Genomic DNA, 21,180 nt, shown 5'->3' with positions numbered 1-21,180 from the left:
TATTTGTAGTTAAATCAAAAACGAAATTTTAGCTCGTTAGCGATTATAATATCTAAGATAATGGGTGTTTCGGGCGAAATAAGTTCCGGTTGATATAGCTGAGAAAATAAAATTAAATATTCAAAATTAACAAATTTTGTTTTTCTACCAATCGCTATCTTTTCCCTTGGACATACGTCAAGCGGAACTTTAACATTTTTTAAAAATATAAGAGGCAAAATGAGAGCCCTTACATCAGAACCTAAGAAATTTTTTCAAACAACATATTCATATTACTATTTATAAATATAATTATTCATGTTTTTGGGGAACTTTTAGTTTAACCTCGATACATAGAATGATCGCCTTTTTATTTATATTGTATTTTACTATTGGAATATGTATACATTATGAATTATTACATAATAAAATATATATGAAGAGCCAAATGGGCAGGCGAGTTAAAACTTTTTAAACAATGGGCATGCTGAAGTTTGGGTTAAAAAATCAATTGCAAACCTAAGTTTATATACCGAATTTAGTAAAAATCAAGAGATTTGGAATAAAACGACATAAAATAATTTAGATCCTGGATTGCAAAAGAATGGTTTAATAAATTAGAAAGTGCATCTGATAAATTTATATTTAAAACGTTATAAAATATATTTTTATAAATATCACAAAATTGACTTATATATATATATATATGAAAATATAATAAATATTTAAAATTTCCGGGTTTTTGACTAACATTAATTAAATATAAAGAATAAATTGATGCACTGATTTGTCAGCTTTATAAGATAAAATAGCATTCATTTTCACATTAACACGAAATTAAAATTATTAAATATTATTTTCCAATATTTCTGTCAAATTTCTGCACAGCATATCGGCATCCTGACATGAGAAGCATAAAGGAGGCTTGATTTTCAAAATATTTCCATCTGGACCCTCCCTACTAATAATAACTTTTCTTTCCTTCATCCTTGTAATTTATATTAAATTTTAAAAAATACATTACATTAAAAAATATAATATATAAAACAATATTAAAATAACATGTAAACAAATTTAGAATAAGACAAATATAAAAACTATTATAAAAGTAAAGCTTAGGGGGGGGGGGCATAAAGAAGCTCATTAGAGATCTGCAAAGTTAGGTCCGGCCCGGCCCGAACGAGCTTAGGGCCTATTTTTATTTTAAATAATCGGGTTCGGGTCGAGCCTAATATTTAAAAAAAAATTGGGCCCGGTCGGGTCGGATTTTGGAAATTTTTTTAAATATATCTTAAATTTATCAATTTTATATTGAATTTTTTATGTAAAATAAAAATATTTGATTTTATTTATTGAAACTAAACGACATATAACATATGTCTTTTACTTTGAGTAATTATAAAAATTAATTTCTATATTTAAATAAATTCGGGCCGGGCTTGGTCGGTAAATTTTATTAAAAATTTCGGGTTCGGGACGGGCCGGCAAAACTTTTTTAAAAAATTTCGGGCCGGGCTTGAAAAATTAGGCCCGATGCAGATCACTAACTCATAGTATATAGTAAATGGTGTCATTTTGGTAATATCAAATATCTCAATTTTATATTCGTACACTGATAGCCATTTTCAAATTTGAAAAAAATTATGGAAAATCATGTATAGAAATATGAGCCTTTAAATATATTAATCTTATAGACATTTTATTATATTATAAATTTTTAAAAAAATACACAAAGGTTTATAACGTTAAAAAATTGTCTGAAATTGACAGAGTTAAGATAAGACAAATGATGTGTATATACTATTAGATTGACGATTCATAATTAAAAGTGTATATATAAACTAGCGCCATTGTGTGGTTTACAATTCGACTAATTGTCTTAATTTATCACCATATGAATGCACATTAATATCATTTAAAAGTGCAAACCACAAAATGGTGTTACACCTCACTCTTATAACCGAGGGGGGGGGATGCCCCATCGCAAATTTGCCTGTTTTCGTAAATATCATTTTAAGATAATAAAAATTTCACCCCATCATACCCCTCACCCCTATCTGCACGCAAAATGTATACAATATATCATTATCTTTCTTTCTGAAAGCAAAATTAATAACCTTTTAAAATTACGACTATAATTCAAATTTTTTAGAAAAAAAAGAATTTTAACAAAATAAAAAGTGAAAACCCAAAATTACTTTTTCTAATTATAGCCAAAGGCCTACAATAAGTGGACTTAAAGATCTTCATGAAAATCTATGGGAAAAATTCACCTAATAGTGGTTCCTTCGCCCCCTCCTTAGCAAAATCCTGGATATGCTAGTGCTGATATGTATAAACTTTTAAATGAATTTAATGAATGAATCGCCAATTTAGTAGCATATATATATATATCATTGGATAAGAATAATTACATGCTACAATTATTTTTTCAAATTAGGAGATTTCGAGTCCCCATTGACCCTGCATATTAAATTTCCTTCCGACCTGGGCCCCCGGCTCAATTTTTAACATTTTAGGCCTGAGTCCAGCTTCGAGCTAAATTGCAGAGCTCTAATCCCCTTGTTTATATCCCAAAGTAAAACTTCAAAAAATGAACACTCTTATATGACCAATCTTCTTCTTTTTTTTTAAAAAAAAATTGGATATTAGCCAAATTCCGAAAAATGATTTTATCAAAGTTGTAAACTTGCACGTTGATCAACACGTGATAGTGGTCCATTTTATGAATGTTCCACTGTACAATCTATTATTATTATTATTCATTTTAAGTCATAAAAAGGTGTTAATCAGATTTAGATATAAAAAAATGGTTATGATTCAGATTTGGCTAAAAACCGTGTTCTGTCTGATTTTATAGCTTACAAACAAATTAAATTTATGTAAAAAGAAGCATATTGTTTTTTAAAAAAACTTAATTTACTATTCCTTAAAAAAATGTATATGCTAATTTGGGTAGCTGGAACCGTTAAATACTAAAAAATTATTAATTACTTGTGTATCATAATTAATTCTTATTAAATAATCTTCAAAATCCTACCTTCAGCCTCATCGTGGCGGGGGAGTGGCAACGTCTTTTGGCGGCAAATGGAGGTCTAAAAGGTTCCCTGTGATCTGGGTCTAGAATAGGATCACCGTCTCCTCGACGGGGTGTAAAAACCACTTAAAGAGGTTAATGTCAGGAAGGGCATCCGATTGTAAAAACTTTGCTACAAAAATTTCCCTATGGTTACAACAAAGCATGGGCGGGGTACAGCCCAAAGTACCGCGTGGGCCACCTCATCCCCCTACGACAAAAAGTAGGATGGGAAACCTGGTGGAACCACTATTCAGGAAAATGAAACCTATGACGGCCATAAACGACCTGATAAAAAGTGGAGAAACCAGTTTACGGGTGATCGAGTTAGGGTCGCGACATGGAATGTTGGGAGTATGACGGGAAGAGCGGGAGAAGTCGTCGATGTATTGCACAGAAGACATATAGATGTGTGCTGCATACAGGAGACTAGATGGAAAGGAAATGGGACCAGAATGATTGGCAAGACTAGCGAAAAGTATAAATTCTTTTGGCAAGGAGGTAATGATGGTAAGGCTGGAGTTGGGGTATTGGTTGCGGAGAAATTGGTAGACAAAGTAGTCGAAGTGAGAAGGCTAGACAACCAGATAATGGTTATCAAGATGATTTTTGGTAGAAAGGTATATAATATTATCTCGGCATATGTTCCTCAGGTTGGAAGAAGTGAAGAAGAGAAAGATGTATTTTGGGACAGTCTATTGGGGGTGACATCAAGACTGGCAAATGAAGAGGTAATTATCCTGGCTGGTGATCTGAATGGACATGTGGGAGCGAGTAGTGAGGGTTATGAAGGAGTACATGGAGGGTTCAGTTACGGCATGAGAAATTTGGAAGGAGAGAGGATTTTAGAATTTAGTGATGCTATGGATATGATTGTTTGTAATACAATGTTTAAGAAAGAATCAGAGAAGCTGGTGACTTATAAGTCGGGTAGTACCAAAAGTGTTGTGGATTACTTGTTATTAAGGAGATGTGATCGATGTATAATAAAAAATGTGAAAGTGATACCGGGAGAGGAATGTATAAATCAGCATCGACTAGTTGTAGGAGATCTCACTCTTAAAGGTGCCATCACTAAAAGAAAGTTTGTCCCAAGGCTGAAGGTTTGGAAATTAAAGGAGAATGCTAGACGTCAATTCAATATGGCATTGGCGATTAGGGAGGCGGAGGTGGCACAAGCATCTGGGGTGAATGACAAGTGGGAAGCCATGAAGAAAGCTTGGGTAATGACAACTGAGGAGGTATGTGGATGGACAAAAGGGCCGCCTAGACATAAGGAGACTTGGTGGTGGAGCCCGGAGGTAGCGAAAGCCGTGGATGAGAAACGGAGGTGTTTCAAAGTATGGTATAATAGCAAAGAAAATAGTGATAATGATATTTACAAGATGGCTAAAAGAAATGCTAAGAAATTAATAGCGAAGGCTCAAGAAGAAAAAAGACACGAGTTTGCTAAAGAAATGGAATGCGCTGATGGAATTGGAAATATGGTTAGAATGGCAAAACAGATGTCAAAAAAGTGGCAGGATGTGATAGGTGTAAAGTGTTTGAAAAATATGGAAGGAAAAATGACGATTGATAGTAGTGGTATTAAGAATACCTGGAAGATTTACATGAAAGGACTTTTGAATGAAGAAAATGAATGGAATAATAATATTAGTTGTGCAAAGGTAGAAGGTCCAGGGTGTAAATTTGGCAAGGACGAGATAAAGAGAGCAGTGAAAAAGATGAAGAAAGGGAAGGCATCGGGTTTAACGATGGTGGTATCAGAGATGTTTAAAGGTTCTGATGATTTAGGGATTGAATGGTTAATGAATTTAGCAAATCAGATTGTCACAGAAGGTATTATTCCCGAGGACTGGCGAAGAAGTATAATTATCCCAGTATACAAGGGGAAAGGTGATCCTTTAGATTGCGGGTCTTACAGAGCTATTAAACTCTTGGAACATGCAATGAAAGTATTTGAGAGAGTGTTGGAGAAGCGGATAAGGGAACAAATTAAAATTGATGAAATGCAGTTTGGTTTTACATCAGGAAAAGGCATGACAGATGCAATTTTTGTGGTGAGACAAATTCAGGAGAAGTATCTTGCGAAGGAAAAGAAACTCTATTATGCGTTTGTTGATTTGGAGAAAGCATTTGATAGGGTGCCGCGTGAGATTACAAGATGGGCCTTGAGAAAATCCGGTGTGGAGGAATGGTTAGTTACCGCAGTGATGGCAATGTATGTTGGAGCACAAACAGCAGTACGGACGGATTATGGTGATAGTGACAGCTTTGAGGTGAAGGTAGGACTTCATCAAGGATCCGTGCTGAGTCCATTATTAATTATCTTAGTAATGGATGTGGTGGCTAGAGAAATGCGTGAAGGACTTCCCTGGGAGATATTATATGCAGATGACCTTGTATTAATGGCAAACAGTGAGGGAGAATTGAGGGATAAAGTTAGTAAATGGAAGATGACTATGGAAGCAAAGGGCCTGAAAATGAATGCATCAAAAACAAAGGGGATGATTGGTGGGGAAAATCTAAAGATAGAAGAATCAGGTATGTGGCCTAGTGGTGTATGTGGGAAAGGAGTTGCTAGAAATTCTATCCAATACACCAGATGCCAGAAATGGGTACATAAAAGATGTAGCGGGAAAAAAGGCAGTTTGATGTTAGAAAGAATGACCTTTATTTGTAAAACATGCATGAAAGGGATACATAATAATGATAACCTAAAAAATGGTGGTCTGGATATTGGCAATGGGTTAACCCTAGAAAAAGTGGATAAGTTTTGTTATTTGGGTGATATGCTAAACGCAGATGGTGGTGTAGATTCTGCTGTTGTTGCAAGGATCAGACAAGCTTGGAAGAAGTTCAGAGAGATGTAGTCTATTCTTACAAATAAAAAAGTTTCTCTGAAGTTAAAGGGGAAAGTTTACGTAAGCTGTGTGAGGAGTTTAGTTTATGGCGGTGAAACATGGGCAATGAAAGCAATTCACGAAGCCAAATTAGAAAGAACAGAGATGAGGATGGTTAGATAAATGTGTGGGGTATCTCTGAGAGAGAGAAAAACTAGCAAGGAATTGCGAGCAAGATTAGGTATAGAAATGATTGGTATGGTAATGCGACGAAATAGACTAAGATGGTTTGGGCATGTGGAACCTGGGTAAAGAGATGCACAATGATGGAAGTAGGAGGATCAAGACCTAGAGGAAGACCCAAGATGACGTGGACAAATGTGATAGCGGCGGATATGAGAAGCTTGAATCTTACATGTATTGATGCTCAGGACCGTCAAAAATGGAAAAGAAAAATCAGAGGGAAAACTGGTCTACCCGGGTAAACCTGGAAATCGCCATAAAACGGAGAAGAAGAAGTAATATTGAAAAAAGTCAAACAGGTTCATGACCGTTTTTAAAGATACAGTTTGACAAATAATAAAGGGTTCAGGTTCGGTTAAATTCTGTTAGCGGATAATATACCGGTATAAAGGTTCGGATCAATGCTAAAAAGTGACATCTGAATTTTTTACAAACTTGTATATAATCTTTTCGGCTAAACTTGGAGATGGTATTTTGGTCACGATATCTTCAATCAATTCAACTCCTATAAACAAGCCTGAACCTCTATAAAGGATATAGTAAATAATAAAAAATGTATTAAGATAAAGGTATAATAAATGTAATATATTGAACACGAAATTTCGTTACAACAGTGAAATTTTAAAATTTTTTCAGGGTAAAATAATCAAACATAATATTATTATAATAACGCCTCAACTAGTGTTGTTAAACGACTCATTCTGAGGCGATATTTAAAAACGGCTAACTCAATATTTTATTCAGAAAAATATTACCCAAGCTTGAAGATTTTTCCTATAGATGCACAAAGGTTTGGATATCTATTAACGAAATCTCCAGGATTAGGCAATGTTTTTCTGACTAAGATATTGAGTTAGACATTTTAAAGGGGCTTAAGCTGTTTAACAACACCTCAACTGGTATTAAATGTTAGAGAACCAAAAATCATGTGCCCTTTGTTTATATATTAAAAATAAAGATAAATGTCCCTCCTCCCCCTTCCCCCCCCCAAAAAAAAAGAAAAGATGAGGGCGAAAGTGATATTAATATCCAAACCATTTTAATCACTTTCTTATGTTTTAAGATTTTTTATTAACGCTTTAAATATTGATGTCGCCTCGGAAAAGGTATAGGTGGTCTGAAGAATTTTTTAAAATAAATAATATCGTCGGCTGAGTACTATTTTCCATATCCACTTTTTTGAAAAATTCATCTTTTTCGATGAATCCCTTCAGTTCTATATTCTTCCGTATCATCAATAAAAATATTAAAATATATTTGGAATAATTAATTATTTGCATTATTATGGTGTGATCTCCTATCTAAAATACAGGAAATATTTTTTTGTAAAAAATATTCTTCTGAACAGCCGACGCTATATAATTTTTTTTTCTTAAACACATTTTTATTAATTTTATGGTAAATGAAAGTGCTTATTTAAGAATATTACCTCACATCACCAATAATATTTGGGAAGCGTTTTTGTAATAAAAACAGCTTGTTCATCAGATAATTTCCCACTTTTTTAGAATTCGCCATGAGGTTCTCTTTCTCCATCACTTCCAAAACAGATAACGCTACTGCACAAGAAACAGGATTTCCGCCATACTATTCATTATATATTTTTTAATAATAAAATTTATATCGAAATAATAAAATTTTTAAGACATAAAATATTTTAAAAAAATCTATCTTTTTTTTTAATCAAAATTATCCAAAAAAATGAAATTCTAACTAAGTTATCGGAAAAAGAATAAAATTCTATCTAAAGTTTATCAAATAAAGTGAAAATCCTTATCTAAAATTATCAAAAAAAATGAAATATCATCTAAAAATTAGCAAAAAAGATAGGATTCCATCTATTAAAATTAACAAATAAAAATATGGTGTCCAAAGGTTTTCGTTTTGTATGATCATGAATATATTCACTGTTAATTATATAATAAACTTACACTAAATATCACAATAACAATATATCATATTAGCTCTAGTATTTTAGTGTTTAATATAGAAAAAGGTTAAGTTTGAAGGAAGGACATTTGAACTCATCATTAAAACAAAATTTATGACTTACTTTCATACTAAAGTTTATGCTAGCTAAAAAAACGGAAATGAAATTGTTTATGCTGAAATACATAGGAGTAATCCTGGCTGGGAAACGAAACACAAGAGAAGACACATTGAAAAAAAAACATCCTCAAAATTATAGTGTAAAAAAATCTTGTCATCTAGGCATATCCCACATGTATTCTACTTCTAATGATATCAGGCGTATTAAAAAACAAAATCCCATATAGAATTATTTAAAATAAAATAAGATATTGGTCAAAATTGTATAATAATCAAAATAAAATAAAATAATGATATATTTTTACAAAAATTAAAAGTAGTATATCACGTTGTTTAGAAAACTAAACTCAATTACAAATTACTTGTGGAAAAAAATATAGTTAAATTATCAACTAAATTTAAATACTACAAAACTACAACGACTTTCGGTTCTTGTGCATAAATTTGATAAGATTTTTTGCTATCAAATTTCATTATTTCACTTTTTTTTATTTAAAATTTTTAAAGTGCCTCCGAATTCGTTTTTGTCCCAGGCAGCCATAGCACACCCCTTTAGGGTTCTAATACTAAAATGCTTTAAGATAACCAAAATACTTTCTTTAAAATAATTGTTTTACTCTACATTGAATTAATAAATGCGAATTAAAGAGGAGCATATTAATATACCTGTTGCGATTCTCAGAATCACATGTTTTAGCGTGGAAGTTTTTATAGCGTAAATGTTATTATTTTTGAGGTATATTGTAATTGGTTTATAAAGATAAAATGTAAGCGACAGGCCTTGACTGACTGGCGTCGCTAAGGAGATAATTTGAGTTATTTTTATTATCTCCATTTATGCAGAATCGGCTATAAGAGAGCCGATCTTGATCAATACTAACAATTTTTCAATAATTCACTTTGTATTTATCTAAAGGGGAATGGGGGGGGGGGTGGCATTTGACAATAATTACCTATACTTGTTTATCCTTTATTCAAGAGGAAGGTATGTATTAAAATTTTAAAAATATTTAAAACATGAAGATCTTGTTATGTACGGTATTAAAATATTCGATATGACTCTGGGCATAATGTTTGGATATAGCTTCGGTGGTGATTAGAGCTGCCACAGGATGACCATTTCCCATAGGCTTTCCTATAGTAACAATGTCTGGTACAACTTTTGAAAAAAATAAGATAAATTAAATTAATTAAGGATATAATATCGTTTTAGAGCCATCATTTCTTAATCAAACTTGATGGTATGCCAGGAGTACTAACCTTTTTTTGAAAGATTTTATTCGCAAAAGTATTTTAAAAAACCATGCAAAATAAAGTATAGCATGCGGCATACAATAAACGTGCGAAGATAATTTTTTTATTTAACAACAAAAACAAACAACTGTTTGCTAGAGCGTAACCTAGTCTATATTCATAGTAGGATTAGATCCAATATGATCAAACAGTGAGCGATTTTTAAAATCTTTTAAAGATAAACAGCTATTAAATCGAGTCGGATCAGATCACCCTAAAATCCAGCCTTACTAAACTAAATAAATAAGGAACTAAAAAAATAAAATGTGGTATATCATACCATCTTGCAACTCAAAGGCCCAAAAATGTTCCCCACACCTTCCGTATCCAGCTTGAATTTCATCCGCTATGCAAACGCCTCCAGCTTTCCTAACAGCCCTATTAAATTTTAAGATACCATATGTGTTATAAAGAATAAATTTTACCCTTATTCGTTATCAAAAGAATAACATTATTTTTTTATTTTTAAATGGTTCTAAATTTTCCTCGTTCATTCATATTATATAAATATCATTTCATAACACTTAAGTGGTTTCACTGACCCAATTTTTTTTTAAATAAAACTAATTTTATGAAACTTATAGCAACATGCTTTTTAATTTTGAAAGACCTGGCTGAAATCATATTCCCATATAATAATTCTACCCTATGAATTTCAGATAATTCTATGTTGTAACTTTAAATTAATAAACAACAAAAAAAGTAATAGGCTTTAAATTAGAAAAAATGATTAGATTTCATTGAAAATAGTATCTGAAATTGATAGGTTAGGAACTATCGGCGTTTGTTAAATGCTATTTTTGAAAGTAGCTTCCTAGTTGATTTAAACTATTATATAATTAAACTTTCAATATATACTTTTTCAAGACAAAAATTTCAATTATTTGAATATTTACAATAATATAGAATGCAAAAAAAACAAATTTTTAATTATGAATTTATAAAAGATTATTCGTTTTAAAGTTTATAAATATTATTCATTTTTTTCATAAGTACACAGCAGGGAATATTTTCTCTTTGAAATTTATAGAGATAAAAGATTTTTTTAATAACTTTGGGCTGGTTAATAATATTGCTTAAGAATTTTATAAAATATTTACATATTAGTATTAAATATTCATTTTAACCATACAAGTATTCTTATTAATTATAGAAGTTGCGCTTTTATCATATCAGTTATTATTATTATTTTTTTGACATTTCAATTTTCCCTTTTTTCTTTACTTAAATTTGATGGAGAAAATTTAGCATTTTTAAATATTTTTAAGTTATAATATCAAAAAGTTCAAAATTCAAAAGATGATATGTATAAAAAATATTTTTACTCGTAAATGAGTTTGAGATAACGAGGGGGTAAAATAATTTGGCCCCCACAACTTATCATCGATTCGCATATAAAAGCGGCCAATTTCTTGCCCGATCTATGAATGTCATCGATGATTCTGATCACCTCAGATGCGTAAGCCGCTCCGTAATCAAATTCTGTTTCAGAGGCATGGTTTTCGTTTCGATCTTTTACTATGGTATCCTTGTTGTATAAACCACGATAGGTATCAGGACATGGGGCCTTTCGTAAATAATAATACAATGCTTTTTTTTAAATAAAATAGCATGCTAGAATTACATTTTCAAAAAATCTAAAAATTTTTTTTTACTTACTACTAAGAGCAAATAAACAAAATACTGAAGACGTGATATTTTATCATTATATATTGGGATTTAAGCAATATATTTTTATTTTATAAATGGTATAAAATATTTATTAAAAATTAAAAATATGTATACATATTTTATAAAAACAAAAAATTAATTATAATCATTTCCATTCAAGGTTTTCAGCAAAAAGAACATTTGTTGTCTATTCTTTCGCTAAATTAAATAACCTTTCAATGAAATATAGTGTATATAGATATATATATATATATATTTATCTTAGAATACTCAACTAATTAAAAATGTTAATTTTTAGTTTTTTAAAAAAAAATTGTGTCAGCCAATCTATTTATTAAAACTATGTAAGTTAAAAAATATAAATTCAAGAAATATATACAATATTTTTTGAAAATTACCACATTTTTTAAAAAAAAATAGAATCTTGTCTCATTATGAAAATAGAATATTTACATTTATAACAATAAATTATAAACTAAAAGTCCCTTATAAAAATATATATAAATTAAGATAGGCACATCAAATAACAATATTATTAACTGACATACATGGAAATCAGATGCAATCAATGATTGTATTAGCTGTAGTAGACTGAAATGGAGTTGAAAATCACTCTTAACGACCAACTCCAATATGGCGCTCATAAGGTTTTAGCCTAAAAAAACTGACTTACGCCTCTAAGTTGAGCTTTAACTTAAAGATTGAGATAAATTTTGTAGGATTAAAACTTGACTAAGCCACTTTGGAGCTGACAAAAATTAGGCGATTTAACAACTCTAGATGGATAGACGCTTCGTCTAAATGCCTTTTAATGAAGACAGTAAATGTCCAATTTGTCTAGATTACTATTAATGTTAATGGACCTATCTGCCCATCTATCAGCTAAAAATTATATATTCTAGTAATTATAATATTTATAATTTTAATTCGACTAAAGTTTATCATTTTTAAAAATATATATTATAAAATGCCCTACATGTTTAAAATTCTATATTTTGTAAATAGTACTATATGGATCCAATCCTTCTTTCCCGCCCCACCAGGTCGATTAAATTTATACGGGCTTAGAGCCATAGATGACATTAAATGACCGTGATATGCACTAAATATATTATTTTTTTTAAATTAAGTCTATGATATATAAAATTATTTATTTACTGGTCAATAACAATGACTTCCGTAGCTTTGGTGTGGTAAAATGAAAGGAGTAGTGCTAGATCAGTGGTTTCCGAGCTACAATTTATTCAAAAAATTAAATAGATAAATCTTAAATATATAATGCGAAAACTAACCCAGAGTTCAAAAAATAGAATTTATGCAGAGGCGATGGCAACAATGAAGACAGTTTGTAAGCTAATTCTACGATTTTAGGGTGAAGGTATCTAGAATTGGTTTCCAACAACAATTTTTGTTCATTAGAAGCTTTAACTACGTCAGGGTGACAGTGGCCAACTTATTTTTATTTTTTTTCATCGTTAAAGCGTGTAAAATAGAGCTATTAAATATATATATAATAAAAATTAGTTCCTTGTTCGAAACATAAATATTGGACTGATATAATAAAAAAAAAATTTTAAATAGATGAACATTCAACAACTTATATTAGGAAAACGTGTAACATTCTATTTACATTTTATTTGTTTTATTTGGGGGGGGGGGCTTATATTTACGTAATATTGATCTATCGTTATAGATTGGTGACAATGACCAGAGTAGTAGAATCATAAGTCTCTTACCTTAGCATTAACGCTGTATTGTCCAAAAAAGAAGAATGTGGAAATTAATAATGGTTCAGCTAATATTAAAGTGTACAAAAATACGAATCGAATATTTGCATTATTCATATTCGATTCTAAATTCGTATAATTTCTTATTTTTACGAATAAGAAAAATTCGAATCGATTTGTAGATAAATTCTTTGAAAAAAAAAATTTTTATATGAAAGAATGGGAAAATTTTAAAAAGTGATTTATAGATGTGGAAAAAGTAAATAGTTTCGCAAGGAACATGTTAAATACTTAATCGAATATGAATAATTTTGAATAATTCGATTGAATAATAGATAAAAAAATTATTAGAAAGTTAATATATTTTTCTTATTAGTATTTCTAATTTGTGTTGAGTTACTTTTGAAAATATGTAATTATTAACTTAAACAAGTTATATTTTTTTAAATGTAATGGCAAAATAACTAGTTATTTTTCATATGTTAAATATGTATATATTATCTAAAAATGACTGTTTATTAAATTATATGCCTCACTTAGACCAGGCACTCCTGTAGTATGTTTGCTTAGGGGGAAGCTTATTTTTTGAGAAAACTAGCACACCTTTTTTAGACATCACTTTTCACAATATTTAATTGTTATAATCTAATAAAAATTTATTAAACAAATTATTTAAGAGAAACAATAATATATTATATTATTTTGTAATGCAAATAAATATAATATGATTTATATTTTTTAGCATAATTTTCTTGATTTGAATTGAATTATTTTCTGAAAGAAAATTATATATTAATTTATACATCATTAAGCTGGAAATGTAATGGTGATTCTGAATATATGTATAAATATATATTTATTAATTATAAATGCTCAATTATGTAATTTTAATTTTTGCTCAAATATTGGAGGTCTTTTACGATTTATATTGTGATATTTTTTGACTAAATTTTTTTTTACATTTGATATATCATCGCCTGAGAATTTAGTTATTCTATATGTACTTTCTATCAAAAATTACTTTATTATATAAATCATTTTATATATATATATACCATTTATTTACATTTTAAAATCTGAATATTTATAAAATAACTCAGAATAAATCTGATACAAGGTTAGCCATCCTATTGAAAACAATAGGGACTTATTTTTTAAAATGCTCTTCTATAAAGTTATAAAAAGTGGAAATAGAATATTCTAATCCTCAGGTGACAATATTTTTTAAATTGCTATTTTTGGCTGAAAAACACAAATAGTTTCATTTTTTTAGAATCATTATTTGTTTTAGCTAAAAAACACAAAAAAATAAAACATTTATTATCAAATTATATGTTTTGGTGCAATCCAGAAATTTACTATATAAGTTTTAAATTTATATATGAAAAATGAATTAATCATAATATGACACTTATTATTTTTAAAATTACCAATGTGAAAATTTAAACTTTAAAAAAATGGAGGTCAATCAAATATTTCCCTTTATTCAATTATTTTTTGAAATTGTCATGTCTTCTGATATGGCTCTGGGGAAGGGGGGGGGGAGTATCCATATGCCACTTATTTTAAAAAAATTTAAATTATTGATAAAAATAATTTACCATAAATAAAAATTATGCACTTTTTCTGTGTGCCTTCAAATAGTTAAAATATGCTTTCCTAAATATATTTGATTCTTCAAATTTTGATTGTATAAATTTAAATTGATACAAACCAAGAATAATTGGATAAAATAAAAAACAAGTAATATTTTCTTAAATATTATATTTTATATATGTAACCTGTTGCAACGTTATTTATGCAATCTAGATAGCTATTATAATTTTCATCAAAGAGATAAGTGCCTTTTCCTTTTACTATGTACAAAGGATCATGAGGATAAAAAAGTGCACATGAATCCCTAATAATTAATTTTATTTGGTTATTGGTATTAAATTTAAAATTAAATAAAGATATTATCATAAAGTTTAATATATTTATATATTACCCTATATATTTTTTTCGCATTTCTATCAATTTTTCTTTCAACATCTGGTTTTCCCCGTTTTGCATATTTATTTATTTTAAATTAATGAATGAATGAATTAAAATTAATTATTTATAATGGATTAATAAACTAAACATTACCCTTTATGGTGATATTATGCATATACAAAAATAGGAAATAACATGTTGTATGGGTTTATACCATTAAAAAAAATGCCAACCATCTCATTATTAAATATCTTTGCAACATAATGACAACGAAGAATAATTAACGGTGTAGATATATTGCAAGCCTTTACTGATTTAAAAAGTATAAAATATTTTATATTTCTTGTAATATGATAATATATATTATCAATTTAATTATTATTTGAAAATTATGTACTATTTTTTTTATTGATTAATAAATTTATTATCTATTGAATAGTTTATATTTATTATTCCTTGGCGCAGTCAGGGAAGAGAGGAAAAAAATCCACCTAAAGGAAATTTCTTGTAGATATATTTTTTGCTAATATAGTACCCCAATATTCCCCCATTTATCTCTCCCCCTAAAATTGAAACAATATTTTACTATAAACAATTGAGCAAAAAAAACAAATATAAGTTACTCATAAAATAAAGACTATGAATTAAAAAGCTTTATAGAAAAATCATTTTTGTAATAAAAAATTGAAAACCCAAAATTTTTAAAATATTACAAGGCCAAAAGCCTACAATAAGTGGACCAAAAAATCTCCAGTAAAAATTATAAGGGTCCCTCTCACATCATCAATAGTACCACCCAGTGTCTACATGAGCGGGGGGGGGGGTAGGAACAGTTTGCATCCTAATATCCAGAGTTGTTAAAAGATACTTTTTAAATGGATCTAGATACAGATACAAATACATAGTCTCAAAAGTTATCTAGATACAGATACAGCGTCTAAAAAGTTATCAAGATACAGATACAATTTTTAAATGAATCTGTATACAGATACATTTTTTATTATGCTCTTATAGGTTTGCATAAAGCTAAATTAATATTATATTGTGAAAATTCATGAAATGAGCTAAAAAATTTATTGCCGCGATATAATATTTATCAGAATATAACTAAAATAATGATTTTAATATAATATATGAAAATATATGGTTAAATAATTATAAATAATCATTAGATTTCAGTAATAAAATATTTTCAAAATTTTGATCATTTAGGCATCCTCGTTTATCTGTAAAGACATTTTTAGAAACACTAAATAGTCTTTCCACAGGGGCGATTGAAGGAATTGTAGTATTATATTTAATAAATAACAATTTTATATCAGGGTATTCTTTAAAAATGCTAAAATCTCTACAATCATTTTTGAAAAAATTATTTAAAATTTGTTGATTATCAAAATTTAAATCATTATTAGAAATTATATCTGCTGTAGGGTACTGAAAAAAATCTGAAATTAAATTATTTGTTTTTTTAGCAGGTTATTTGCTTGCAGTCAGTTGATAACTTTGATAATTCACCAGCTTATCTTTGTATCAATTGTTTTTTTATTAAGATTTTCTTCCATTTGCAACCATGTCCAATCAAGTTTAAAAAAAGGGTGGAGCATGGTTGCTATAATATTATCATCTTCAAATAAGGTCACAATAAACCTAGAATTATTAAATATTTTTAATTTATTATATTAATTTACCTATCCTCAATCCCTTTAAGTAAGGTATCTAAGAGTGGTGAACAGATGAAATAAAATAAATTTTACAGTCAAATATTTTTATTTATAATAAAAAAAGGGGTATATAAAATTTATCTTAAAAAGTATCTAAAACAGATACAGATACCTCTAAAAAATATCTAGATACAGATACCTTTCTAAAAAATCTATCTAGATACAGATACTACATTTTTATATCTAGATACTTTAACAACTCTGCTAATATCTATAAAGAGGTAGGGGGTAGGCATTATGGGGGGTAGGCTATAATAATCTATAAAATTTTCCATTACATTTTTAAATTATCTATGGATAACATTTTGGTATTTTTAGGGGGGTAGATATATATTTTTGAGGGGGGTTTGCATCCAGTGAATATACTGTCTTGTAGACGCTGGTACCACCATATCAAAATATGGTCATATCTCTGTTCCTTGGCATTATTCATTTGCGACGGTAGTCATTATAACTATTAATGAGCCGAGATGAACAATATGCTTTGAAGAAGTATGAAATGAATTCTGCTATTATATTCAATAGTTTAGATGTTGGGACAGCCTATTTCGTTTGCAAAGTATTACAACTAGAGATCTGCAAAGTTAGGTCCGGCCCGTACCGGGCCCGCTAATTATATTTAAACAATTCGGGCCAGGCTGGGCCTAATATTTTAAAAAAATTCTGGACGGGACGTGTCGGGCCTTGGAAATTTTTTTAAATATATCTTAATTTATCAATTTTATATTATATTTTTTTTGTAAAATAAAAATATTTGATTTTATTTATTGAAACTAAACGACATATAACATATGTCTTTTATTTTGAGTAATTATAAAAATTAATTTCTATATTTAAATAAATTGGGGCCGGACCGGGCCGGGTCGGTAAATTTTTTTAAAAAAAATTTCGGGTTCGAGCCAGGCCGGCAAAACTTTTTTAAAAAAATTAAGGCCCTGGCCGGGCTTGAAAAATTAGGCCCGATGTAGATCACTAATTTCAACTATAAAAATGATATATTTTATATAATTTTGTAAATCTATAATATTAAAAAAATAGAAAAACAATCTCTTCCATGGGAATTAAGATCATCTCACTTTAGGAAAATTAAGAAAATTTGCAAAAAAACAGATAATCTAACATAGAATTGTTAAATGGTCTTTTACCCCCACCCCGAGTTGAAATCGATTTAATCGGTTTTTCCTGTGTAAAAACTAACTGTGATCAAACCCTACCAAATGACCTACTTGAAATAACTCATGAAGTCGGCCGTTTGGTGAACCCAATAAAAAAAAATATTTGAAATATAGATTAAACATTTAAAATTATTGATTTCTAATCTGTATTTTTTTGTATTTCTTCATATTTTTATTAATTTTTATATAATAATACATTTAGTTTATAATTAATTATTTTTATTGATATTTATTTTTATTCAATGGTATATATTTTTTAATTTATAAATGAATAAAATGTTTTTTATAATATTTGTTGCTAAATTATTAATTTTTAAATTTTTTTTACTTTAAGGTTCTTTATTATATCTAATAAGTTTTTTATATATAACTTTTAAGAAAATTATAAGTGTGGCTAAATGGATTGAATAACAATACAACCTTATAACTCAATATGTTAACATAATTTTTATATTATACAAAATGTCCAATTTATATATTTTAATTAAAAAAATAAGGAAAATAATTAAATTGATGAAAGAGATGCAAATTACAATATATTATTATTTTTCGTAAAATTTTGGATTAAAATTTATATAACTTTATTAGTTGGTTTCTAAAAGATGTGCTAGTTTTTATTAAAGATAAGCTTCTCTGGAATATTATTTATAAAAACTATTTGATTTATCAACACCAAAATTGTTTATTATTAATTAATAATTTTTTAAAGTATATTATAGATCTATAGACGTGCGTCAAATTAAATCCGATAAACATTAAGCATGCAATTAATTGTTTTATAGTTTCTGATATTTTTTTCAATACTGAGGCTAAGGTAAAAAATATTGGTTAAAAACTAGGTTTTGCCAATAGGTAAAAACTACTAAAGATAGAGTTCACTAATAATTATGTCCTACAAAAGAAAACTCAAATTATCATTTTATTTTGATAAAAAGGAGAAATATTATTTATGTTATTTTTTAGAATCTTCTTATATTCTACAAGCGTATTTTGACAGAGCCGTAGAGTTATTTAAATTCGGGGCCAATTGCATGACTTAATCAACAAGCCCCAACGAGATTAGATAAATTACTTTATAGGGATTCCTAAAACAGATTTACTAACTAATAAATAAAAATGGCATTTCATTTCTGATTGTTATTTATTGAATAATTTTACTATTTTAATTAAAAATTTGGACAAGATATATCAAATAGAAACATTATTTTGACAATTGTATAAACATATAAGTCATAAAAAATGATATTTGATTCTGTGAATTTATTTATAATATATCGGAAATTTGATAGAAATAATTCATAAAATAAACTAAGATGAATACACATTTGACATTATTAAGGTTCAAAGTTGTAATCAATCAGAAATCTCCTAAAAAAAAATCCGGGCAAAAGTTGGGACAAAAAATACTCTTGTGATAAAACTTCATACAAATATCACAACTTTTGTAAAAATTGACATACCCTTGCATAATAAAAAGATATTATAGAGATAACGCCAATCAACAATATTGCATTCAATATTGTTTGTTATTGATTGGTGTAAAATAAATTAATATTAAAATAAAATACGGAATTATTTTTTTTATATGAATATATATATTTTTTTCCCAATGAATAGATCATTATATTTTTTTTGTTGTTAAACATTCTTATCCCTTTTTTTTTATTTAAATTGAAAAATAAAAATAAGTTTGAAAATTAAAAATTGTGTAACATTTTTTAAGATGCAAAATTTGGTAGAAAATAAGAAGAAGAAAAATATTTTATAATTGAGATAAAGTAAGGTTTAAGAAATTAAGTTAGATCAGAAAAATATATTTAATGGATAGGAAAGGGGAAAATTTTCTCATCACTACTGAATATAATTCACTGTGGATGTTAATTTTTATTAAAAAACCAGGTATATACATGACGAAAGGTAATGCTATTTATAGTTTGCCAGAAGATAATAAATAAAAGTACGTTTTGTGGATAATTAATAAAATATACAAAAAATTCTAATTTTTCTAATACCAGCTGGTGAGTGGGTTTAGAGATATCATGTGGAATGGGGGAGGGGGGGGATTATTTCTGCTGATGCAATTCGTTTAGTTTATATTACTAAAATATTTTTAAAAGGCAAATTGATATACCTATGATTGATGTTTTTATACAACCCTTATAGCTTCTTTAATTTTATTAAATTCTATGCAATATTATAAAACCATCTTATCAAATGATAGCAACCATGATTAGCAATCATCAATTTTGTAAATATATTCTTGACTGTTGATTAATTTAGCGAATTTCTCGTTCTCAGCATTGTTGTAAAATTCAATAGGTTCGAAATGGTGTAAGAGGAAGAAAAAAGATTTAGGTTAGCTAGGCTACTATTAAAAAAGATTTAAAAAACAAATAAGCTAAAATGGCTGTCAAAATGACCCATATAATTTTTAAACGAGAGAATTTATAGTGTAATTAAAACATGATAATTCAACCATTCCTGATATACATAAACTTCATAAATAGCTTCTTTCCTATTAAATCTTTGAGTATCTATTAATTAAATTGATTATAAAAAATTTTATAACAGTAAGATGGGAAAATTTTACTTACTTTATTTTGAGACGTATGTGAAACTAATAATATTTGATAGATAGGTATCTATTAATCTCTTTCTTTGGCTTTAAGTTTCATTCATAACAATACCTCATATATATATTAATATTATAAATTCTAATTCACTTTCCATTTTCATAACTTAAATCATTAAACAATATAAAAACTTAGAATGACTTGATCAAATATGGAATTATAAAAGTTTTTACTAGATTTTAAATTTTTTAATAAGTTTTTTTCAATTGAAATCAAAAATAGATTTAAAATTAAAAAAAAAAATTTTACATTAAGCTTATAATTTATTCATTAATTTTACAAAATTTTAAATAAATTTACTTGCTTAAAATAATTTTGTGCAACAATGGTATTGTCTATAATTGATGGCCGTAATGGCTAAGCAAAGATTTATAAATTCCTTTACATTATAATATATATTTATCTAAATTATATGCTCATAATATATGAGATTTGCATTTGAATTATTTTTTAGATAAAAAAGCTTTATATGATATTTTTATACAACTTAAATAAATTTTCAATAATATAATTAGAATTATTAAACAATAATTATTGCTTTAAAAAAAAAATATTTAAAAAATAAAAAAAAAAATTAAAAAATATAATATAGAATATTTTTCTCTTTTATATATCATTATATATTTTAGTTAGAATGAAATAAAATGTGGAATTTATGGTTCCTCGGGCGGAATTCCAATAGAATAATTCTTCATACAAAAACAATAATTTTTTATTCAATTTAAAATAAATTCAAAACTTTCGTATAAAAATATAATTCTTTTATTTAATTTACAATTAAATCCAATATTTTTTA

General features: G+C 27.7%; 1 protein-coding gene across 1 annotated transcript; it reads right to left on the bottom strand.

Moving 5' to 3' along the window:
* Positions 1-692: 692 nt before the first annotated feature.
* LOC135926150 (ethanolamine-phosphate phospho-lyase-like) lies at positions 693-14,965 on the bottom strand. The gene is made up of 11 exons (XM_065461879.1): positions 14,869-14,965; positions 14,663-14,781; positions 12,447-12,606; positions 12,313-12,387; positions 12,163-12,256; positions 10,809-11,050; positions 9,764-9,861; positions 9,228-9,349; positions 7,571-7,728; positions 6,577-6,666; positions 693-967 (listed from the first exon to the last, which is right to left on the bottom strand). Exons 1-11 carry the CDS (start codon positions 14,931-14,933, stop codon positions 826-828), a joined length of 1,365 nt encoding a protein of 454 aa, XP_065317951.1. The 5' UTR covers positions 14,934-14,965; the 3' UTR covers positions 693-825.
* Between the last annotated feature and the right edge of the window lie 6,215 nt (positions 14,966-21,180).

Source organism: Gordionus sp. m RMFG-2023, chromosome 3 (genome assembly GCF_954871325.1).
Source record: "Gordionus sp. m RMFG-2023 chromosome 3, tfGorSpeb1-WG-v2, whole genome shotgun sequence".
NCBI classification, from domain to species: domain Eukaryota; kingdom Metazoa; phylum Nematomorpha; class Gordioida; order Chordodea; family Parachordodidae; genus Gordionus; species Gordionus sp. m RMFG-2023.
The sequence above is the reverse complement of the archived record's forward strand: the minus strand, read 5'-3'. Positions and strand labels throughout refer to the sequence as shown.